Source organism: Penicillium cosmopolitanum (genome assembly GCF_028827165.1).
Source record: "Penicillium cosmopolitanum strain IBT 29677 chromosome Unknown utg000009l:1.0-9042332.0:1.0-9050551.0, whole genome shotgun sequence".
NCBI classification, from domain to species: domain Eukaryota; kingdom Fungi; phylum Ascomycota; class Eurotiomycetes; order Eurotiales; family Aspergillaceae; genus Penicillium; species Penicillium cosmopolitanum.
In genome coordinates this window covers 8,543,395-8,561,077 of record NW_026622679.1, presented here as the reverse complement: position 1 = coordinate 8,561,077, position 17,683 = coordinate 8,543,395, and the positions used below count along the sequence as shown (strand labels likewise).

General features: G+C 49.8%; 9 protein-coding genes across 9 annotated transcripts; 4 read left to right on the top strand and 5 right to left on the bottom strand.

The window, feature by feature from the left end:
- Nucleotides 1–161: 161 nt before the first annotated feature.
- Nucleotides 162–1,699, bottom strand: aclA (putative ATP citrate lyase subunit (Acl); the record flags this gene model as incomplete). Its single annotated transcript, XM_056635941.1, has 3 exons — nucleotides 162–1,178; nucleotides 1,258–1,551; nucleotides 1,631–1,699. 3 exons carry the CDS (start codon nucleotides 1,697–1,699, stop codon nucleotides 162–164), a joined length of 1,380 nt encoding a protein of 459 aa, XP_056486561.1.
- Nucleotides 1,700–2,636: 937 nt separating this feature from the next.
- N7509_011303 (uncharacterized protein) lies at nucleotides 2,637–4,754 on the top strand (the record flags this gene model as incomplete). Its single annotated transcript, XM_056635940.1, has 2 exons — nucleotides 2,637–2,770; nucleotides 2,843–4,754. 2 exons carry the CDS (start codon nucleotides 2,637–2,639, stop codon nucleotides 4,752–4,754), a joined length of 2,046 nt encoding a protein of 681 aa, XP_056486560.1.
- A 464-nt stretch (nucleotides 4,755–5,218) lies between these two features.
- N7509_011302 (Rpp14/Pop5 family protein) lies at nucleotides 5,219–5,950 on the top strand (the record flags this gene model as incomplete). The annotated part of the gene is made up of 2 exons (XM_056635939.1): nucleotides 5,219–5,462; nucleotides 5,571–5,950. The coding sequence occupies 2 exons, from the start codon at nucleotides 5,219–5,221 to the stop codon at nucleotides 5,948–5,950; spliced, it is 624 nt and encodes a 207-aa protein (XP_056486559.1).
- Nucleotides 5,951–6,083: 133 nt separating this feature from the next.
- N7509_011301 (GTPase GPN2) lies at nucleotides 6,084–7,268 on the bottom strand (the record flags this gene model as incomplete). The annotated part of the gene is made up of 3 exons (XM_056635938.1): nucleotides 6,084–6,758; nucleotides 6,814–6,914; nucleotides 6,980–7,268. The coding sequence occupies 3 exons, from the start codon at nucleotides 7,266–7,268 to the stop codon at nucleotides 6,084–6,086; spliced, it is 1,065 nt and encodes a 354-aa protein (XP_056486558.1).
- A 715-nt stretch (nucleotides 7,269–7,983) lies between these two features.
- Nucleotides 7,984–9,678, bottom strand: N7509_011300 (NAD-dependent succinate-semialdehyde dehydrogenase; the record flags this gene model as incomplete). Its single annotated transcript, XM_056635937.1, has 5 exons — nucleotides 7,984–8,016; nucleotides 8,074–8,184; nucleotides 8,239–9,177; nucleotides 9,237–9,529; nucleotides 9,585–9,678. The coding sequence occupies 5 exons, from the start codon at nucleotides 9,676–9,678 to the stop codon at nucleotides 7,984–7,986; spliced, it is 1,470 nt and encodes a 489-aa protein (XP_056486557.1).
- Nucleotides 9,679–10,351: 673 nt separating this feature from the next.
- On the top strand, nucleotides 10,352–11,323 carry N7509_011299 (MBL fold metallo-hydrolase; the record flags this gene model as incomplete). The annotated part of the gene is made up of 1 exon (XM_056635936.1): nucleotides 10,352–11,323. One exon carries the CDS (start codon nucleotides 10,352–10,354, stop codon nucleotides 11,321–11,323), a length of 972 nt encoding a protein of 323 aa, XP_056486556.1.
- A 531-nt stretch (nucleotides 11,324–11,854) lies between these two features.
- N7509_011298 (uncharacterized protein) lies at nucleotides 11,855–13,477 on the bottom strand (the record flags this gene model as incomplete). The annotated part of the gene is made up of 4 exons (XM_056635935.1): nucleotides 11,855–12,451; nucleotides 12,506–13,082; nucleotides 13,142–13,225; nucleotides 13,281–13,477. The coding sequence occupies 4 exons, from the start codon at nucleotides 13,475–13,477 to the stop codon at nucleotides 11,855–11,857; spliced, it is 1,455 nt and encodes a 484-aa protein (XP_056486555.1).
- A 1,564-nt stretch (nucleotides 13,478–15,041) lies between these two features.
- Nucleotides 15,042–15,773, top strand: N7509_011297 (fungal specific transcription factor domain-containing protein; the record flags this gene model as incomplete). The annotated part of the gene is made up of 1 exon (XM_056635934.1): nucleotides 15,042–15,773. One exon carries the CDS (start codon nucleotides 15,042–15,044, stop codon nucleotides 15,771–15,773), a length of 732 nt encoding a protein of 243 aa, XP_056486554.1.
- A 1,320-nt stretch (nucleotides 15,774–17,093) lies between these two features.
- On the bottom strand, nucleotides 17,094–17,519 carry N7509_011296 (uncharacterized protein; the record flags this gene model as incomplete). Its single annotated transcript, XM_056635933.1, has 1 exon — nucleotides 17,094–17,519. The coding sequence occupies one exon, from the start codon at nucleotides 17,517–17,519 to the stop codon at nucleotides 17,094–17,096; it is 426 nt and encodes a 141-aa protein (XP_056486553.1).
- Nucleotides 17,520–17,683: the final 164 nt, after the last annotated feature.

Here is a 17,683-nt window from a genome sequence, read left to right as displayed (position 1 = left end):
ACCCACCCGCTTCTTGCGAGGGGACCCCGCCACAAAGTTCATATCATGCCATGCATTATACCACAAACCCATGCAACGATGGAGACGCTGCAGAAACAAGAAAACAAGGGACAAAACACCAGTGTGGGGGGAGCAACAAGTCTTTTTTGTGCGTATCACATTTAAGCACCGAACTCCTTGATGTCGGTCTTCTTGCCCTGCAGAGCCAGCGGCACGATACCGCTGACGTGCATCTCAGGGCCGTACACGTGCATGTCCAGACCCAGCTCGACACCGGCGGATTTGATGTTCTTCAGACCCTCCTGGTAGTTGGGGCCAGCGCGGCGGACCCAGATCTGGACCTTGTGCTCAACGAGGACGGGGGCGACGTCGCGGATGGCGCGGATGACACCCTTGAAGGTGGAAGCAACGTTGGTGAAGTTGGCAATACCACCACCAATGAAGAGGACCTTGCCCTCGGGGTGCTGGGGAGCACGCAGCATCAGGTCCAGAACGGTCTTAGCGTAGGAGTAGGTCTGGCCCTCGGAGGGAGCACCGGAGTACTCGCCGTAGTTGGCAAGCTCAGAGACGAAACCAGCGGAGGCAATGGCATCGGCGTAGACGACGGAAGCACCACCACCGGCAACCAGGGTCCAGACACGGCCGCTGGCGTTCAGAACGGTCAGCTTCAGGGAAGCACCGGTCTTGGCGTCCATATCGGAGATGAATTTCTCCTCCTTGCTCATCTCACGACCGAAGGGAGCGGGGAAGTCAATTGGCGGACCAGCGTCAATGTTGACCTTGCCATCGGTGGAGGCAATGGAGGGCAGGCCCAGGGCGGCGGGGCTGCGGGCAATAGCCCACTTGGTGCCGCACTCGAACTCGGCAGTCTGGTCGAGCTTGGCAGCCAGATCCAGGAAGTAGACCTCAGCGGAGGTAGCATCGGCGTTGGGGATGACAACCAGGGGGTTGATCTCGAGGTAGGTGAACTGGGAGTCGACGTAGACGGCGTACAGGCGGACAATGAAGTCAACCAGGACGTTGTGGAGACCCTGGGGAACCTTGCTCAGAAGGCCAGAGGCAATCTCCTCGTTGGAGGGGAACTTCTTCAGGTCGACGGGAATCAGGAGCTTCTCGGCCTTAGCATCGACATCACCGACATCAACACCACCCTCGTGGTAGAAGAGGATCCAATCACCCTATTGTTCTCGAGTTAGTTTTGATGCAATTGGAGCAATTGGGGGATTATGTCCCCTCCAAGAGTATAATAACACATACCTCACGGACGGAGTTGATGCAGACGTAGGACTCAGTTTCTTGAGCGTGGGGAACCATGGGCTCGACGAGGAAGTTACGGAGAACACCAACGATGTGCTCAACCTGGACATCCTTGCCAGCGCGAGCCTCAACCCACTCACGGGCCTCAGCCCAGGTCTTGTTCAGGGCAAGCAGACCGCTCTTACCACGGCGCTTGATCAATTGATCGGGCTTCGCGACGAACTTGGCGCCGGCAGTGAGCAGCCATGGGTAGTTGACCTCAGCCTGGTCAAGGACATCCTTAGGGGCCTTGTCCTCGGGGAAGTGGAGGACGGCCAGACGAGGGGGGAGGGTTGTGTGTGGAGGAGCGAGGCAGAGGAGAGGGCTTGATGACGGGGGCGCGAGTGAGGTGGTAGTTGAGGATGGCCTTGCCGTCGGCCTCGAAGATTGACTTGGCGGACATGATGTGTGTATGTGATGGAGGATTGTTTTGGAGAGAGAAGTGGAAGGAGAGAAGAAGGGGAGGGGAGGTTATTTTTTTGGGATGGGGGGGAGCAAGACTGGAGAGTACAGCGTAGAAGGGGAAAAGTTGTTCTGGAGAGTACAGCGTACAATTCAGGCAGGTACGGTTGAGGGAACAAAAAAAGGTGGAAGGTGGGGTGGGGTGTTGGGGCAGGTGCAATGTAGTCGGTGTACGGAGTACGGAGTACGGAAGTAGTATACTTTTAACACAATATGTGTGTGTACTTGGTAGAGTACAGAGGTTACTCTGTAGAGCTCAGCATGTATCCCCCCCCCCACTTTGCCCCTCGTTTGTTGGGTTCACCGCCGGATTGATCGACTGACTTTTGTACTCTCCGAAATTTATACAGGAGTATGCACAGTATAGATATAGAGGCAAGGTTAGATCCAATTGGATACTTTAAGTAAATATATTCTAGATAATGATAAAATGTACAATGTACAATGTACAATACACAATATAGTGTACTACTATACTGTACTAAGTATAGAGCACTCCGTGCTCTTCACTCGTACGGTAATTACCGGTGGGGCGGTATCACTACTACCCGTACTTTGGGGACCGCAACTGTTGAGCTGCTTAGCCCCAGTCTGGGAGGAGCTGTACACCGTACTTGCGAGTATTCATCCCGCGCCTTTTTTCAGTTGTCTTCTCTCCTTCCCCTTCCCCCTCCTCCTTTCTCCATCAATTCATCTTTCAGCGGGTGTTTAACACATAGGTATGTTCCTCTCTTTCGCTATCCTTCATCCCAATTCAAAGACATCTCTCTTGCCCTCGCCGCATTCTACAACCCCTCCAACCCACACATCCCACCAACCACTATTCCACGATCGTGTGAACCTCAATTTTTGACTGGGAACGCCTTGATAGATTCACAATGCCTGCCACTTCACTGTCCGCCGGCGGCGCCAACGCCAACGACAACATCACACGCTTCGAGCCTCCCAGCCGTGCTCTCTCTCCCTCAACCACGCCCTCTTCCACAACAAGACACGATGCTTCGTATAGTAAGTGAATCCTCCCAATGGCCGGTCCAGCCGGTCTAGCCCTATCAAACCGACTCCCAATCTAACAATCATCCAGTGGCATGCAACCCCGAGCCGTGCAGGGCATGCTCGACTTTGACTTCATCTGCAAGCGCTCCACCCCCTCCGTGGCCGGTATCATCTACACCTTCGGCGGTCAATTCGTCAGCAAGATGTACTGGGGTACCAGCGAGACCCTCCTCCCCGTCTACCAGGACGTTGAGAAGGCCATGGCCAAGCACCCCGATGTTGACACTGTTGTCAACTTCGCCTCTTCCCGTTCCGTCTACACCTCCACTATGGAGTTGATGAACTGCCCCCAGATCCGCTCTATTGCCATCATTGCCGAGGGTGTTCCTGAGCGTCGTGCTCGTGAGATCCTGGTTGCCGCCAAGGAGAAGGGTATCACCATCATTGGCCCTGCCACCGTCGGTGGTATCAAGCCCGGCTCCTACAAGATCGGTAACACTGGTGGTATGATGGACAACATCGTCGCCTCCAAGCTGTACCGCAAGGGTTCCGTTGGCTACGTCTCCAAGTCCGGTGGTATGTCCAACGAGCTGAACAACATCATCTCCCAGAACACCGACGGTGTCTACGAGGGTGTTGCCATCGGTGGTGACCGTTACCCCGGTACTACTTTTATCGACCACCTGATCCGTTATCAGGCCGAGCCCGAGTGCAAGATTCTCGTCCTCCTCGGTGAAGTCGGTGGTGTTGAGGAGTACCGCGTCATTGAGGCTGTCAAGAACGGCACCATCACCAAGCCCATCGTCGCCTGGGCTATCGGTACTTGCGCCAGCTTGTTCAAGACCGAGGTTCAGTTCGGTCACGCCGGTGCCTCTGCCAACTCCGAGCTGGAGACTGCCGTCCACAAGAACAAGGCCATGCGTGAGGCTGGCATCCACGTTCCCGATACCTTCGAGGACCTTCCCCAGACTCTGAAGGCCGTCTACGACGCTGAGCTCAAGAAGGGCACTATCACCCCCGCCCCCGAGCCCATTGTCCCCAAGATCCCCATTGACTACTCTTGGGCCCAGGAGCTGGGTCTTGTCCGCAAGCCCGCTGCCTTCATCTCTACCATTTCCGACGACCGTGGCCAGGAGCTGCTGTACGCCGGTATGCCTATCTCTGATGTCTTCCGTGAGGACATTGGTATCGGTGGTGTCATGTCCCTGCTGTGGTTCCGCCGCCGTCTCCCCAAGTACGCCAGCAAGTTCCTGGAGATGGTTCTTATGCTCACTGCTGACCACGGTCCTGCCGTGTCCGGTGCTATGAACACCATTATCACCACCCGTGCCGGTAAGGACCTGATCTCCGCGCTGGTCTCCGGTCTCCTGACCATTGGTTCCCGCTTCGGTGGTGCCCTGGACGGTGCCGCTGAGGAGTTCACCAAGGCCTTCGACAAGGGTCTCAGCCCCCGTGACTTCGTCGACACCATGCGCAAGGAGAACAAGCTCATCCCCGGTATCGGCCACAAGGTCAAGTCCCGCAACAACCCCGATCTGCGTGTCGAGCTCGTCAAGGAGTTCGCCAAGAAGCACTTCCCCAGCACCAAGCTGCTCGACTACGCCATTGCCGTCGAGACTGTCACCACTTCCAAGAAGGACAACCTGATTCTGAACGTCGACGGTTGTGTTGCTGTCTGCTTCATCGATATGATTAAGAACTGTGGTGCTTTCAGCCCCGAGGAGGCTGAGGACTACCTGAAGATGGGTGTCCTGAACGGTCTCTTCGTTCTCGGCCGTTCCATCGGTCTGATTGCCCACTACCTCGACCAGAAGCGCCTGCGTACCGGTCTGTATCGTCACCCCTGGGACGACATCACCTACCTGCTCCCCACCCTGGAGAAGGGTGGTAACGAGGCCGTGTTGAGGTCAGCATTTGATTTTCTTGCACATGACATGATTTGCAGCGCCGTCCGCCGGTGGCATATAGTCCGTCTCAAAAGGACGGTGGAGTTTGGTTGATCCCTTGTGTTTTGTTTCTCAGCAGTTTTGTATCCATGTACTGCGCTACCCAGCATGACCGGGTTAACGGTGGGCGATGCCAGGGCGCTCGCCCATGGGAAAAACGGTGCAACGCCCGACTACGGATCTTGATTTAATTTGTTTAGATGACTAGAACCTCTTTGGGGACCTAATGAACGTACCCATTGCATGATGACATTATATTCTCCGTTTTTTTTTTAAGTATCGTCAGTTTCAGATCGTAGAATTTCCTAGTAGTTCAACAAATGAATACAAGTCTACTCCACTTAAAATATGCCTTTCTCACTATTGTTATGGCATTGCGTTGAGGGTCGGTGCCAGCCTGATGGTCCTCGCCGCCCTGTGCCGGAGCATTCTTATCGGCTTATCAGCACCCGCAACTTCACCTCCAATTTTGCTCCGCAGCATTAACACACCCACCTTAAACAGAACTACAATACACAATGGTGCGTCTTAAAAACCGATATCTCCTACTCGACATCCTCTATCCGGACCCAACAACATGGCCTGCCTCAACCCAATCCACGAAGAACAACCCGAAATCCGCGCAGCTGGCCATCCACTCCCCGACCTCTGACGCGTTGACGCCGGGTCTTCTCGCCAAAATGGTGCGCGAGGAAGTGGCCGAATTATATGGAGATTGGGGCGTTGGCAAGCTTGGTGGTGCCTCTGCTACTGGACTTAATGGTGTGTTCTTAGTTTAGCCTTTTGCGACAAGAGGTTGCTTGCTTTCATCACTCATCACTCTTTGTCGAAAAAGCTTTCATACATGGACCCAGGCTGATTTATCTACAGTGAAATATCTCTCCCCGGCAACCTCGACCGCCATCCTCCGCTGCCCACGTTCCTCATTTCGAATCGTTTGGTCCGCACTTACATACATGTCCCACGTGCCAGAGCCCGGGGCCGCAGCACAAAAAAGGCCCAATGGTGGCCGTGAGCGGCCATGCGTATTCCGCGTGCTGAGAGTATCCGGTACGATGAAGAAGGCAGAGGAGGAGGCTATTCGCCGAGCGAGAAGGGAAATTGTGCGTATTCGAGGTGTGGAAGAGAAGGGTGTGTTGGGAGATTTGATATCCGGCGCCGAGGATGTGAAGGGCCAGGTTGATCGCCCTGTGCCTGTTACTAAGGATATTATGGATGACAGTGAAGACGAAGATATGGATGATGATTGAGCAGGGTTGCTCTGCTTTTGATTGTATATTAATGATACCCCACCTGAAATGCATATCGTACACTGAGTAGTATCTGGATGAGCCAGGTCAAGCTGCAAGTCCCGGCCAAGAACTACTGTAACTATTTCGTATATCATGTCTTTCGTCGTACCTTTATCCCGCTATCCGGCAACGGACCTTTCCAACCCGCCATATCCTCATCCCCATCTTCATCCCCATTCAAGGCCTGGTCCTGGGCCATAGCCTCATCATTGGCCGCTTCATGCATACGAGCCACTTCTTCCAGCTCCGCCCTCTCCAAATCATCATACTCATCCTTGTTATCCAACCACCGTTCCTGAACATCCCTGACATCCGTTACGCCCATACCCTCCCGCACTGCAACCTGCCAAACGGTATCATTCGCTCCCTCGGCCGACCCAAATGCATACCCAGAGGCGCGATCAATAGACCTGAGCAAACTCATCATACTCTTCTTATCCTCGACGGCCAGCGTCTCGAAAGCGACGAGCCCGAATTCCTCAACCAGGTCCATGATGGCTGTATTGAGGGCGCCGAACTTGCTGTGCGGAAGACGCGACGACTCGGATTCCAGGTGCGGGAGGAGAAAATTGAGGTCTTGCACTTCGGTGTAGTAATCTAAGTTGAAGGGGAGGTCGGGGTAGTTGGATAGATTGTCGATTTTTGTAAGGACGTTTAAGTGTGGCAGGTCGAGTTGGAGCATGGCGCGGAGGGAGAGGAGGAGGGCGGATATATACATTGATGGTAATGTGAGGGCGTAGCTGTCGACAAGGTGAATGACGATTAACTGAGTAGGTGTGTTAGTGATGTCGTATCTTCAGGAGAGCCAGAGTCAAACGAACCCGATATCCTAGCTTCTGGATCTGGAAGAAGATATTCCGCAATGAGGCGTGATGCGTAAAGAGCTCGACTTGACCGGGACAGTCGAACAGAACATAATCATCTATATGCCGAGTATTCAGCGAACACATCCCATATAAAAATTTACCAATATAGTTGTGAACAAACCTCCAAGCTCCTTCAACCCCGACTCCAACCAAGAATAGTTCTCCTCCAACTCCTCAAGGGCATATAGTGTCGCACCATTCGGCCCAAGCTTATCTTCATCCATGATTTCTTCGAGAGTGACGAGATCGCGCACGTCCAGCGCACACGGGTAAGAAGTCCTATCGTTGGCGGGGTCAAGATTCACGATGGAGCATTTGCGCCCGATCGCCCCGAGGAACTGGTGCATTCCATTGCAGTAGGTGGATTTTCCTGCACCCGGTGGGCCGATGACCAATTGTGCGAAGGGCATTTTGGAGAATATGGGCGCCTCGGTGGTAGATTGGAGAGCTGAGAGCTGCGGCGCGGAGGCGAGGCGGGATGTTAGTTTGCTAAGGTTATTTTCTGGATAAGCTTGGATGATAAAGCAGACCCACCCTCAAGCGCGAGCCAATCACGACACTGGAGTATCTGTACAGTCACCTCGATTATATTGCCGTCTCATGTGCGTAGGTCATTCACTGCTAGATCATGTCAACTTGCCAATGAAGGGAATATGGGGTCAGGCTTTGCGTATATGATTCCCTGCTTGACCCAGAAGAGTCATCCTGCAATGCTAACTACTGCATAGGTTCGAAACACTGTGACTTCCAGCCCTAGAAAACAGTACGCCTAGAGCCCATAATCCGCTTTGAAAATAATAATAATAATAATATAGGTCACATGAGTAGTCTAAGGTTCTGTTCTAGGACAAAGACCGAAAATCAGTTCCAAACGTGAGATGTCTCCGATTTCACGACCACGATAGGCCGCTAGTTGTCATTTCGTAATGGTGTTGCAGCGTGCATCCAAGTCTTGTCCTTCCATAATAGGGGCAAAAAGCTATTTAACAAAGGTTACTGCTTTGGTAAGCAGGCTAATTACTAATTGCCAAGTAATAGGCAATGTATCCGACTAGTAATGGTAACTCTGTCGCGACATCCGATCTACTCCGTAATCTAGGCCAAATAAGAACTTCATCGCACACTTCATGGATCAATATTTATCGTAATACTCTTGGTCTTGAAAGGTCAGAGTTATTATGATCTCACCCCGATATTATTAGTCAAAAGACTCACCTCGAGATATTCTTCCACTCCAAGCGTTGATCCTTCGCGGCCCTGGCCGCTCTCCTTGACACCGCCAAATGGTGTTGCTGGGTCGCTGATAAGTCCAGTATTCACACCGACCTATGAAAGTTAATAACTGAACAATTGCAGATATTCAATCCAAGTTTCACCTACCATGCCAACCTCCATCGCTTCCGCAACACGCCAAGCTTGTGCTATGTTTCCTGTGAAAAAATAGGCAGCGAGCCCAACTGGCACAGAATTGGCCATCTTAATGACGTCCGCTTCAGTATCGAACTTGATTATTGGCAGAAGTGGCCCGAATGTTTCCTCCCGTGCGCACAATGCGTCTGACTTCACATTTACGAGTAGAGTCGGCTCACAGAAACTTTCAGAGAGGCCTTTCGGCCGCTGTCCTCCAACAAGAACAGTGGCACCGTTCATACAAGCATCTTGAACATGAGCCAGAACCTTACCAACCGCTTTTCCGGAAATCAGAGGGCCCATAGTTGTTTTTGGATCCTCACCAGGGCCAACGACTAAGGCCTTGACTCGATCCTGCAAGGCCTGAACGAGACGATCATGAATACCTGCCTGCACATATACCCTGTTTGCACAGACACATGTTTGACCCGACAGACGGAATTTACTTTGCATTATCCCTTCAACAACCTTCTCAAAATTGGGCTCAGCGTCATCAAACACAAGGAATGGCGCATTTCCCCCAAGTTCCATGCTGGTCCGTTTCACGGTGGATGTACATTGGGCTGCAAGAAGCTTCCCCACGGCAGTGGAACCAGTGAACGAGAACTTGCGGATATCGGGATGCTGCGTTAAAACCTTTCCGACTTCAATTGTATGAGCCATAGTAGTCACAACGCTGAAAGACCCTTTGGGGAACCCAGCACGCCGCGCCAACTCTGCCAGGGCTATTGCCGTCAATGGTGTCTCAGCGGCTGGCTTCAGGACACAAGGACAGCCTGCAGCCAACGCGGCTCCGACCTTCCTCGTTACCATTGCAGCAGGAAAGTTCCAAGGTGTCACTAGGCCAGCAACTCCGATAGGCTGCTTGATGGTGACAACACGATGGCCAGCATTAGAGCTGGAAATGACCTGTTCGATCTATATTAGGAAACAAAAACAATAATGTTCGCAAAAAAGCGAATTCCTACCTGGCCGTTGAGGCGTTGGGCTTCACCGGCAAACCGCCAAAGAAATTCGGAGGCATATTTTACTTCCCCTTGCGCTTCTGCTAGCGGTTTGCCATTTTCGCGAGTGATGATGCGACAGAGATCATCAGCTGCATCATTCATCAATTCAAACCATCTTTGTAATAATGCTGCTTTCATTCTGCCTGTCATCGCTCGCAACTCGGCTGCTGCCTTCACGGCCTCGGCCACAACTGCGGTACAATAAGCAGCATCTTGATCAGCCACATGAGCAATCGGGCTCAATGTCGCTGGGTCTGCACATGATGTCAGCCATATTTCATCGTTATCTTTCCTTTGAGGACATTTCACCGATAACTTCAAAAATGGACTGATCTTGAAGTGTTTTATTCTGGGAATCCAGGAGTTCGACCCCCTTGAGAAGGGATAGATCGCGGAGGTGCATAGCTATGATTGTGTATTATACAAGCCTGAGAAATTCCGATCAAAGAAGAATAGATTATATTGCTGGCCTTCGATCTTCAAGGGCATGGCGGTCCATTTGGCTCTATTTGGCTCTATTTGGTTTCCGTTTATACTAGTAATGGAAGTGAAGTCTGCAATTTCTGTGGAGAGATAGGCTCCACCCCCACAGCTACCACATTTCCACCCCCAAACTGCTGCTACGGCCGATACAGCTGCAATTAACTACCTGTGGAGCCGAGGTAGTCGAGGGATCTCTAGGAAGTGGAGCCCCAACCTTTCGTGAATTCGGCTTATTGTCGTTCCCCAGGGTTGGGATACAGCTTTAGACCCACTGGCAGCCTGTGTGTCCTTGAGCAAGATAATCCACAAAAGCAGCCGAAACAAGGCTCTTCGTCTTCCTTGAAGGATTCAATAACTATCATGAAATTTCCCTTGAAAGTCGCAGACTTCCCCCCGCATTTCCCCCACACCTCCACACCAGAAACACCCGATTACCCGACCCCTCCACAAACATGCTGACCTGTCAGTTTTTTCTAAATCACAGGCATATCACCAAGCCCAGAATAGGTAAACACGACGGGAAAACAGAAGCATAAAGACTCTCCCGGTAGCTACTCGACTAACTTTGTCAAATTCGATTCAATCACACCATCATGAAGCCTGAGGAATACGTTCGAGTCTCTCTTTCCCCAGCAGGCTTTCTCACCCTGCCTGAGCATTTCTTCTGCGCTGATCAGCATGATAAAAACATAAAGAATCTTGTTCCTTCAATGTCATTTCTTCTTGAACATATCCCAAGTCATACAAGGGTCGTATTCGATCTGGGGCTTCGTCGAGACCTAAGCGCCTACCCAGACAATATTCAGCCGCACTTGCGTACACGCCAGCCTATTCAGACAATCCCAGACGTATGCGATTCTTTGATTCATGGTGGATTAGATCCAACCGACATTGACGCTGTCATCCTGAGCCACATGCACTATGACCATGTTGGAACTCCGTCTCGCTTTACCATGGCCAAATTCATTGTGGGCTACGGGTCCCGTCATATTTTACAAAATGGAATGAATTATCACTCCGCAGCCAATTTTGAAAAGGATCTTTTGCCATTCGATCGGACGATAGAGCTACCCGTTCAAAAAATTCTTCCCCGGTTTACGCACCCTCTCGAAATCACGACTCATTTTACCAACCGCCTGTCATCATTTTCTCCAGGAGGGCAGCAGGAGTGGAAACAATTAGATCCGTTTGATAATTTGATTGATCTTTTCAATGATGGCTCTTTCTATATCGTTGATAGTCCAGGCCATCTTTTAGGTCATCTGAATGTTCTCGTGCGAGTGAGCAGCGATCGCTGGATTTATCTCGCCGGCGATGCCTGCCATCACTCGAGGATCTTGAATGGAGAAACAGGGATGGCTGAGTGGGAGGAAAATGGGCGCCACGTATGTATTCACGCAGATAAGGATTTGGCATTGGGTACTCTCCATAGGATTCAGAATTTGAAGGAAAACGGCTTCCAGGGAGGCTCTGTGGAGGTGGTATTAGCGCATGATACGGAGTGGTATCAGAATAACTTGAAATCAATATTTCCAGGAGCCGTGGATGACTTAATTCGGATTTAAACGGTACCCTGTCAGCTGGTGCTCAAGGCTACTTGGGGTGGTTAAGAAGCCAGTTCTTGGTTTTGTCTAATTCCATCGGGATTCTTTAATTGAGAATATCACAATGAAATTCTATCATTTCCGCCATATTTAGCTTTGAATGTAGAAATTACGCCGGCTTGTTTGCCGAGATCTGAGCCAACGTTAACATCCATGGATAATGTAAATATTCATTCACATGGATTGACTCGCAGTAGATGTAAATCCCATGCCGGCTATTTCGAGATATGTCAATCGCTGCAAACATTAGTTCAACCCAATTAGAATCAAAAATTCATATCGCCTGTATTGGGTAATATAACACCTTAACTTTGTGTATGCATTTCTTAGGAGACAAACTACGAAACACTCGATGGAGATAAAGTATTTACGAATAGTTCAGAATATTACGACACATTTAGAGCAAAAGACCAAGTCCAGAAACTTTGTTCGTAATTCAATTGCTGTATCAATAAAGGAAGACACCTGAAAGAAAAACCTGGCCATTCTTCCTCAAAGAGTGTGCAACGTCGGCTTCTGAGCGGCATTCGCAAATTGGGCCACCAACCTTTTGTTATCCCGAGTCAAGATCCACTTCATGACAAAGCAAGTCCCAATACTCAACCCAGCGAATACAATCATCAGGATCAGCGCGAGAGTATACCTGGGTGCATCTTGGCCTCGGAAAAAGTAGGGGCTCCATATGTTTCCAAGCTGACCTAAAAGATTGATGATGGCTGTTGCAGCTGCCCTCTTTTCGGACGTCTGGCTCAATGCGGACGCTGCCCAAGTATATACCAAAGAGTTGGCGGCGAAGCAGCCCGACACATAGAGAAATGAAGCAAAATATTGTCCACCCGATCTAGTCAGTGAGGCGCTAATAATAAACCCGATTATTGCAGTACTCATAGACACGCTGATATGGAAGCCTCGTTCCCTGTTGCGGTCGCTCGACCAAGCAACCAAAAATGATACCATAGCGCCCACAAGATAAGGAGGTGCAGTTAGGACGAGGGTGACAATCGTGCTGCCGAGGTTAAAACCTTCCACAATAGACGGGTAGAAGTTGTTGAATCCATACGCTGTATGGTTGGCGCAGAGCATCAGGGCCTTTCAAAAGTAAGCAAACAGTCCACTGATATGACAAGCGAAGCTAATACATACAAAAACAAACACTCGGTAGTCTTTGAGAGCACTCTTCGCCCCATACCACACCGATCTATTAGCCTCTTCGTTCGAGACTTGATCGTTCTGAATACGCCTGACGGCAAATTCCCTCTCTTCAGTAGTCAACAGCCATTTAGCTGAACCTGTAAGGCTGAGAGGAAAGTCTGGAAGGAGAAAACCAGTCGCAACGGCAATGAAAAAACTCCCCGCTCCCTCGATAATGAACAGCCACCGCCAACCCTGAAGACCGTGAGCTCCATCCAGTCCGGCAAAAATCCCTGCTGCAAGTAGCCCGGAGAAGGCAGTGGCGAGCACTAGACCAGAGTAAAGAACTGCCGTTCTTAGGGCAATCTCCTTTTTCGGATACCAGCACGATAATAGATAAAAGGCACCCGGGAAGAACGGAGCCTCCGCAAATCCAAGGCAAAACCTGATGGCCACGAGTTGTCTGTAGTTATGAACGGCAGCTGTGGCAGCTGAGAGGCAGGACCAGACACAGACCCACAAAGGAATGTATAGTGATGGCCTGACACGAGTTAATAGCATGTTGCTGGGCAGCTGCATGAGGATGTACCTATTTCAAATGCTCATGTTAGTTGTTGTTGACGGAAACCCGCGAGGAAGTCACCCTACCCGACATTCAAAATAGATATCGCAGTATTGTACTCTTCATTCTTTAGTCCAAGGTCTTTCTCGAGGCCGTTCAACTTCGCTTGTCTGAACAACTCAGTCCATTAATCCAGGAAAGTAAACCTTTGAATGTTTTACTCACGCTATATTATTACGGTCCAAGTAATTCAAAAGATAGAGAATCCAGATAACAGGCATGAGGGTCATGTCTAGCTTGCGAACGAGACTTTTCTCCAGTTTCCGTGCACTCTCATCTTGATTCTCTTGATCCGCAGCCTTGGTGGAGTCCAGTTCAATATGCTCGGCAGAGGCTTCTTCGTTGATAGGTTTTGAAATCATAATGACTGCCTTTGTAGCGATGAAGCGGTGTCTCGGGAGGTTTGTTGAGCCTTTTATACATCTGGATTCACCGTGGACTGCTCCGCTCGTTCTAGGATCACTACGCTAGCGAAGGCACCTCTCTTCATGGGGTCTCCCCCTCCCCTATTTTCCTGTTTTTTTCTTTTTTCTTTCCTAAAAAAGAAGTGACAATACGCGGTACAACAGCTACCGATAGAATTTTGACCCTCCGTAAACTCCGCATTATCCCATTCAATGTATGTTATTGTTCCGAGACCTGTCATCTTGTTGGTCATTAATTAACTTAGGTCCACACCCTTTTGTCATAGACACCTTCAAAACTAAGATTGTTCCTCCATAATACTGTCGCTGATCCAACTCCACATCCGTGATCATTCTTACCTCGTCTAGCAAGCATGTCGTGATTGGCTGTGAGATTTTGTGGGGGGGGACAGCGGGGAAGAAAACGTGGAGAGAAGTTGGGGAATCGAAAAACGCCAATCAGTCGTAAGGGCTGGGAAACCGAAGGAATCCTAGGCTATGGAGTTTCAGGAGCACTCGGTCTTGCCGACCGAGTGTCACAGCTTTAACAGTTTCCTCTAGCTCGAAGCTTCGCCGAGGACACAAAGGCGCAACTATAATCATTATTCCAACAACGCCGAGGAAGCGCCAGTAAATCTGTAGCTTAACTCCTAATTGACGGATTACTCTTGAATCATCTAAATTCATATGAGGTCTATCCTCCGCCTTTCCATAACGTTACTGGGTGGAAAGAATGCAAGAATGCCCTCGCCATTGTAGTATCATATAGAGGGGATGGTCCAATGCAAAGGTTAGCCAGGGAGCGTGACCTTTTTGGGATAATAATTTTTGATGCAGTAGGAGAATAGCAAAGCAGTTTAGATTTTAAATTTCATAAATTAGTTTAACAATCGATCGGCCTTTTATCTTTATGCCGAGGGTGGGGGCCGTACTACAGTTCGCTGTGCGCGGAACTTCGAGGCTCCGGGAACCTTCTTCTACTTCCATTCAAAGATGTCACCAAATTTCTACGCCCACCGGTGCAGGCATTGTGCGCGTGAATTTTCGCGTGCAGAACATTTGACACGTCATGAGCGCATCCGTGAGTCGATTTCTTGATGCCGCGCCGCTCAAGGGCAATTGTGAATCTACCGAGCTAACATTCCTTGCTAGACACTAAAGAGAAGCCGTTCAAATGTGACCAATGCCCTTCGGCGTTCTCGAGGGTCGACCTGCTTCGACGCCATGAGAAGAAAGCCCATCTAATTCGAACAAGAAACCAGCCACGGCCTCAACGTAACCAGTCCCAGGATCCTAGTTTGGGAAGGTCTGGGAGTTCCCAGGGCCAGGAAAGCCCTGTCACCAACTTTTGCAATCAGGTATCAATTTATGCCGGTCCCGAAGAATATTTGCCACCCGCATCGCTAACTTGGCTTGTCTCTCGTTGTGGTAACAGGACAATTCAATCCCACCCGTATTGGATCAACCGCATCTATTTCTCGTCAACGGTGCGAGTGAAGAGTCAACGCCACAATCCATACCCATGTGGCAAAATATTAACCTCGATTGTACTCTTGACATGCAGGATATGCTTTTGCCGGATGAAATTGTCTGGCTGGACCACATACAAACTACTGAGTCAACATTGAGCTTGGCTGCGGCCGGGAATGGACCCCTCTCTCACTTAATGCATTCGCAGACTGGTGAAAGTACTGCATTGTCCCGACTCTCCTCCCCAGAGATCCTAGATCCGCCAGATGTTCGCGATGTAATGCAAACTGTGTGCAACTACACCATATCTGAGGAGCGGTGGGTATCGATTGAAGACGAATTGGCTCAGCATCAATTATCTCTACCATCCAGAAAACGACTCTCACAGTTCGTGAATCGATACTTTCACAGTTTTCATTCCCATCAACCCTTTATTCACATGTCGACCTGGTCCCCGAACACCTCTAACTCGACCCTTTTGCTTGCAATATGCGCTTGCGGCGCTCAATATAGCTTGGAGTCAGAAGTAGCCTCTCAGCTGCTCAAAGCTGCTATCTATCGTTTGCCGTATCAAGCTCAAGATATTCAAGTTCTACAGGCTCTTATGATCTTATCGGCTGGGACTGCTTGGAGTGGCTCGCCAGAAATGCTGAAAATAGCGCTAGATTACTATGGAAAAATGGCCATGATGCTTCGCTCTGGATGGAATCGAAGTCGCCAAGATAATCATGAACAGCCCCCAAGCTGGGAAAGATGGATCGAAATGGAATCTCTCAGGCGGTAAGTCTGCTTGCGACTCTCCTATTGCTCTTCCTAGTATGGAATACTAATAACTTCCCTGCAGGATTGCATTTTGCGTCTTCACTCTGATGAACTTAATCACGATCACGTACGATATCCCATCTCTCGTGACACTGGAGGAACAGTATGGTGTCCCTTGCCAAGAAAGCCAATGGTGCGCCCAAACACAAAAAGAATGGGTTCAAGTCACTAGTCTATTGCCTACCGACCAGTGGGTATCGGGCCCGGCCATATTGAGACAACTCTTCGACGATAAACTTCCCGTCCCCAACATGTGTCAATGTTCAGTTGCCATATCACCATCTCCTCTCTTGTCCAAAAAATCATACTCTTTCGCAAAAGCACTCTTCAATTTGGTACAGGTGCAGATGTCACAAGAACAATTCAACGCTTCCACATTGCCTTGAAACGTTGGCAATTAATGTGGGAAAGTGAACCCAGAGCAGCTCTGTCACCCAACAGTCCTCACGGCCCGATGCTATTCAATAGTACAGCGTTGCTCCGGATTGCATATGTTCGACTCGCAACAGATTATTCATTCATACGTGGCCTATTTAGCTTGGAATCACCCGATTCCGTCGCTATTATTGAAAGAGCGATAGAAAATATGAGTCTACCGCCCCGGAACGACACCACTACCAGGGCAGCTCTTCATTCCTGCTTAGCCCTCCAGGTTCCAGCAAATTTAGGATTGAAGCTGGTGGCACGAACAAGCTTCTGGGTATGGAGTGTTCAACATGCAGTCTGCTATTTTGAATGTGCTCTCTTACTCGCAGCGTGGCTCCAAATGATGGCTTTGCACACTGAGGATCTCTCTGACCTAGAGTGGAAGGTCGTTGAGTTGTTACGGCAGCTCTTAGAACTTCCACAAGGTGATAAATCTGAGGATACTCTTCGCTCAATAATCCCTGTTGTACTTCGCGAATGGAGCCAGCTTCTCGATACGAAAGAAGTCACAGTATGGAATATTATACCGCGATTATCTGACGTGCTTTCGCGGCATTCGGAAAGTACTGTACATAATTGGGCCAATGTAGAAAACCGAGACAATTAAGCTTACTCAAATCTATCAATCACTAATATGGTTATATCTGAAGCGTAGTTCCGAAAGGGCAAATTTAGATCATTGTGTATCACTAAATACTTAGGAAACAGTGTATTTATTCTATGAACTACTAGTAGACCGAGATCTGTAATTCCATGCAAAAGGACTGGAGAAAGGACAACAAAAAGGGTTTCCAATGCCGGGAATTTGATTGAACCTCCCACGATTTCCGGATCGTATTGATCAGGTCAAGCATGTTCAAGGCTTGATAGGGATACCTTCCGCTTCCATATCAACAAGCACCTTCTCCGCCGCCTTAAAAGCTTCCATGCCAGCGGGCACGCCCATGTAAATGCAGACCTGGACGAGAACCTCACGGATCTCAGTGGCGGACAGTCCGTTGTTCACAGCACCCCGGGTGTGTACGGCCAATTCGTGGACTTTGCCGGTGGCAGCGAGCATGCTGAGATTGATCAGCGAGCGCTCACGGCGCTCAAGCCCAGGTCGTCCCCAGACAGCACCCCAGCAGTAGGCAGTGGTGAACTCCTGCATAGATTTGGCGAATTCGGTGCTTCCCTTGGCAAGGGCGTTGTTGACGTAGGCATCGCCGAGGACGGAACGACGGTTTGGCATGCCAACCTCATAGAGGGCCTGCTGGCTAGAGATACGCTTATCGTCCGACATGATGAGATGGTTGTAAAATAATTTTTTCTTTTCTTCTCTTTTTTTTTTTTTTATAAAAAAAAAAGGCAATCAAGAGTGAAGAATTGATAGAGAAAGAGTCTTTGTCTTGAGAACGAGCTTTCTTCAGATGATGGATTTATGGAAGAGTTGAATATGAAAGCAAC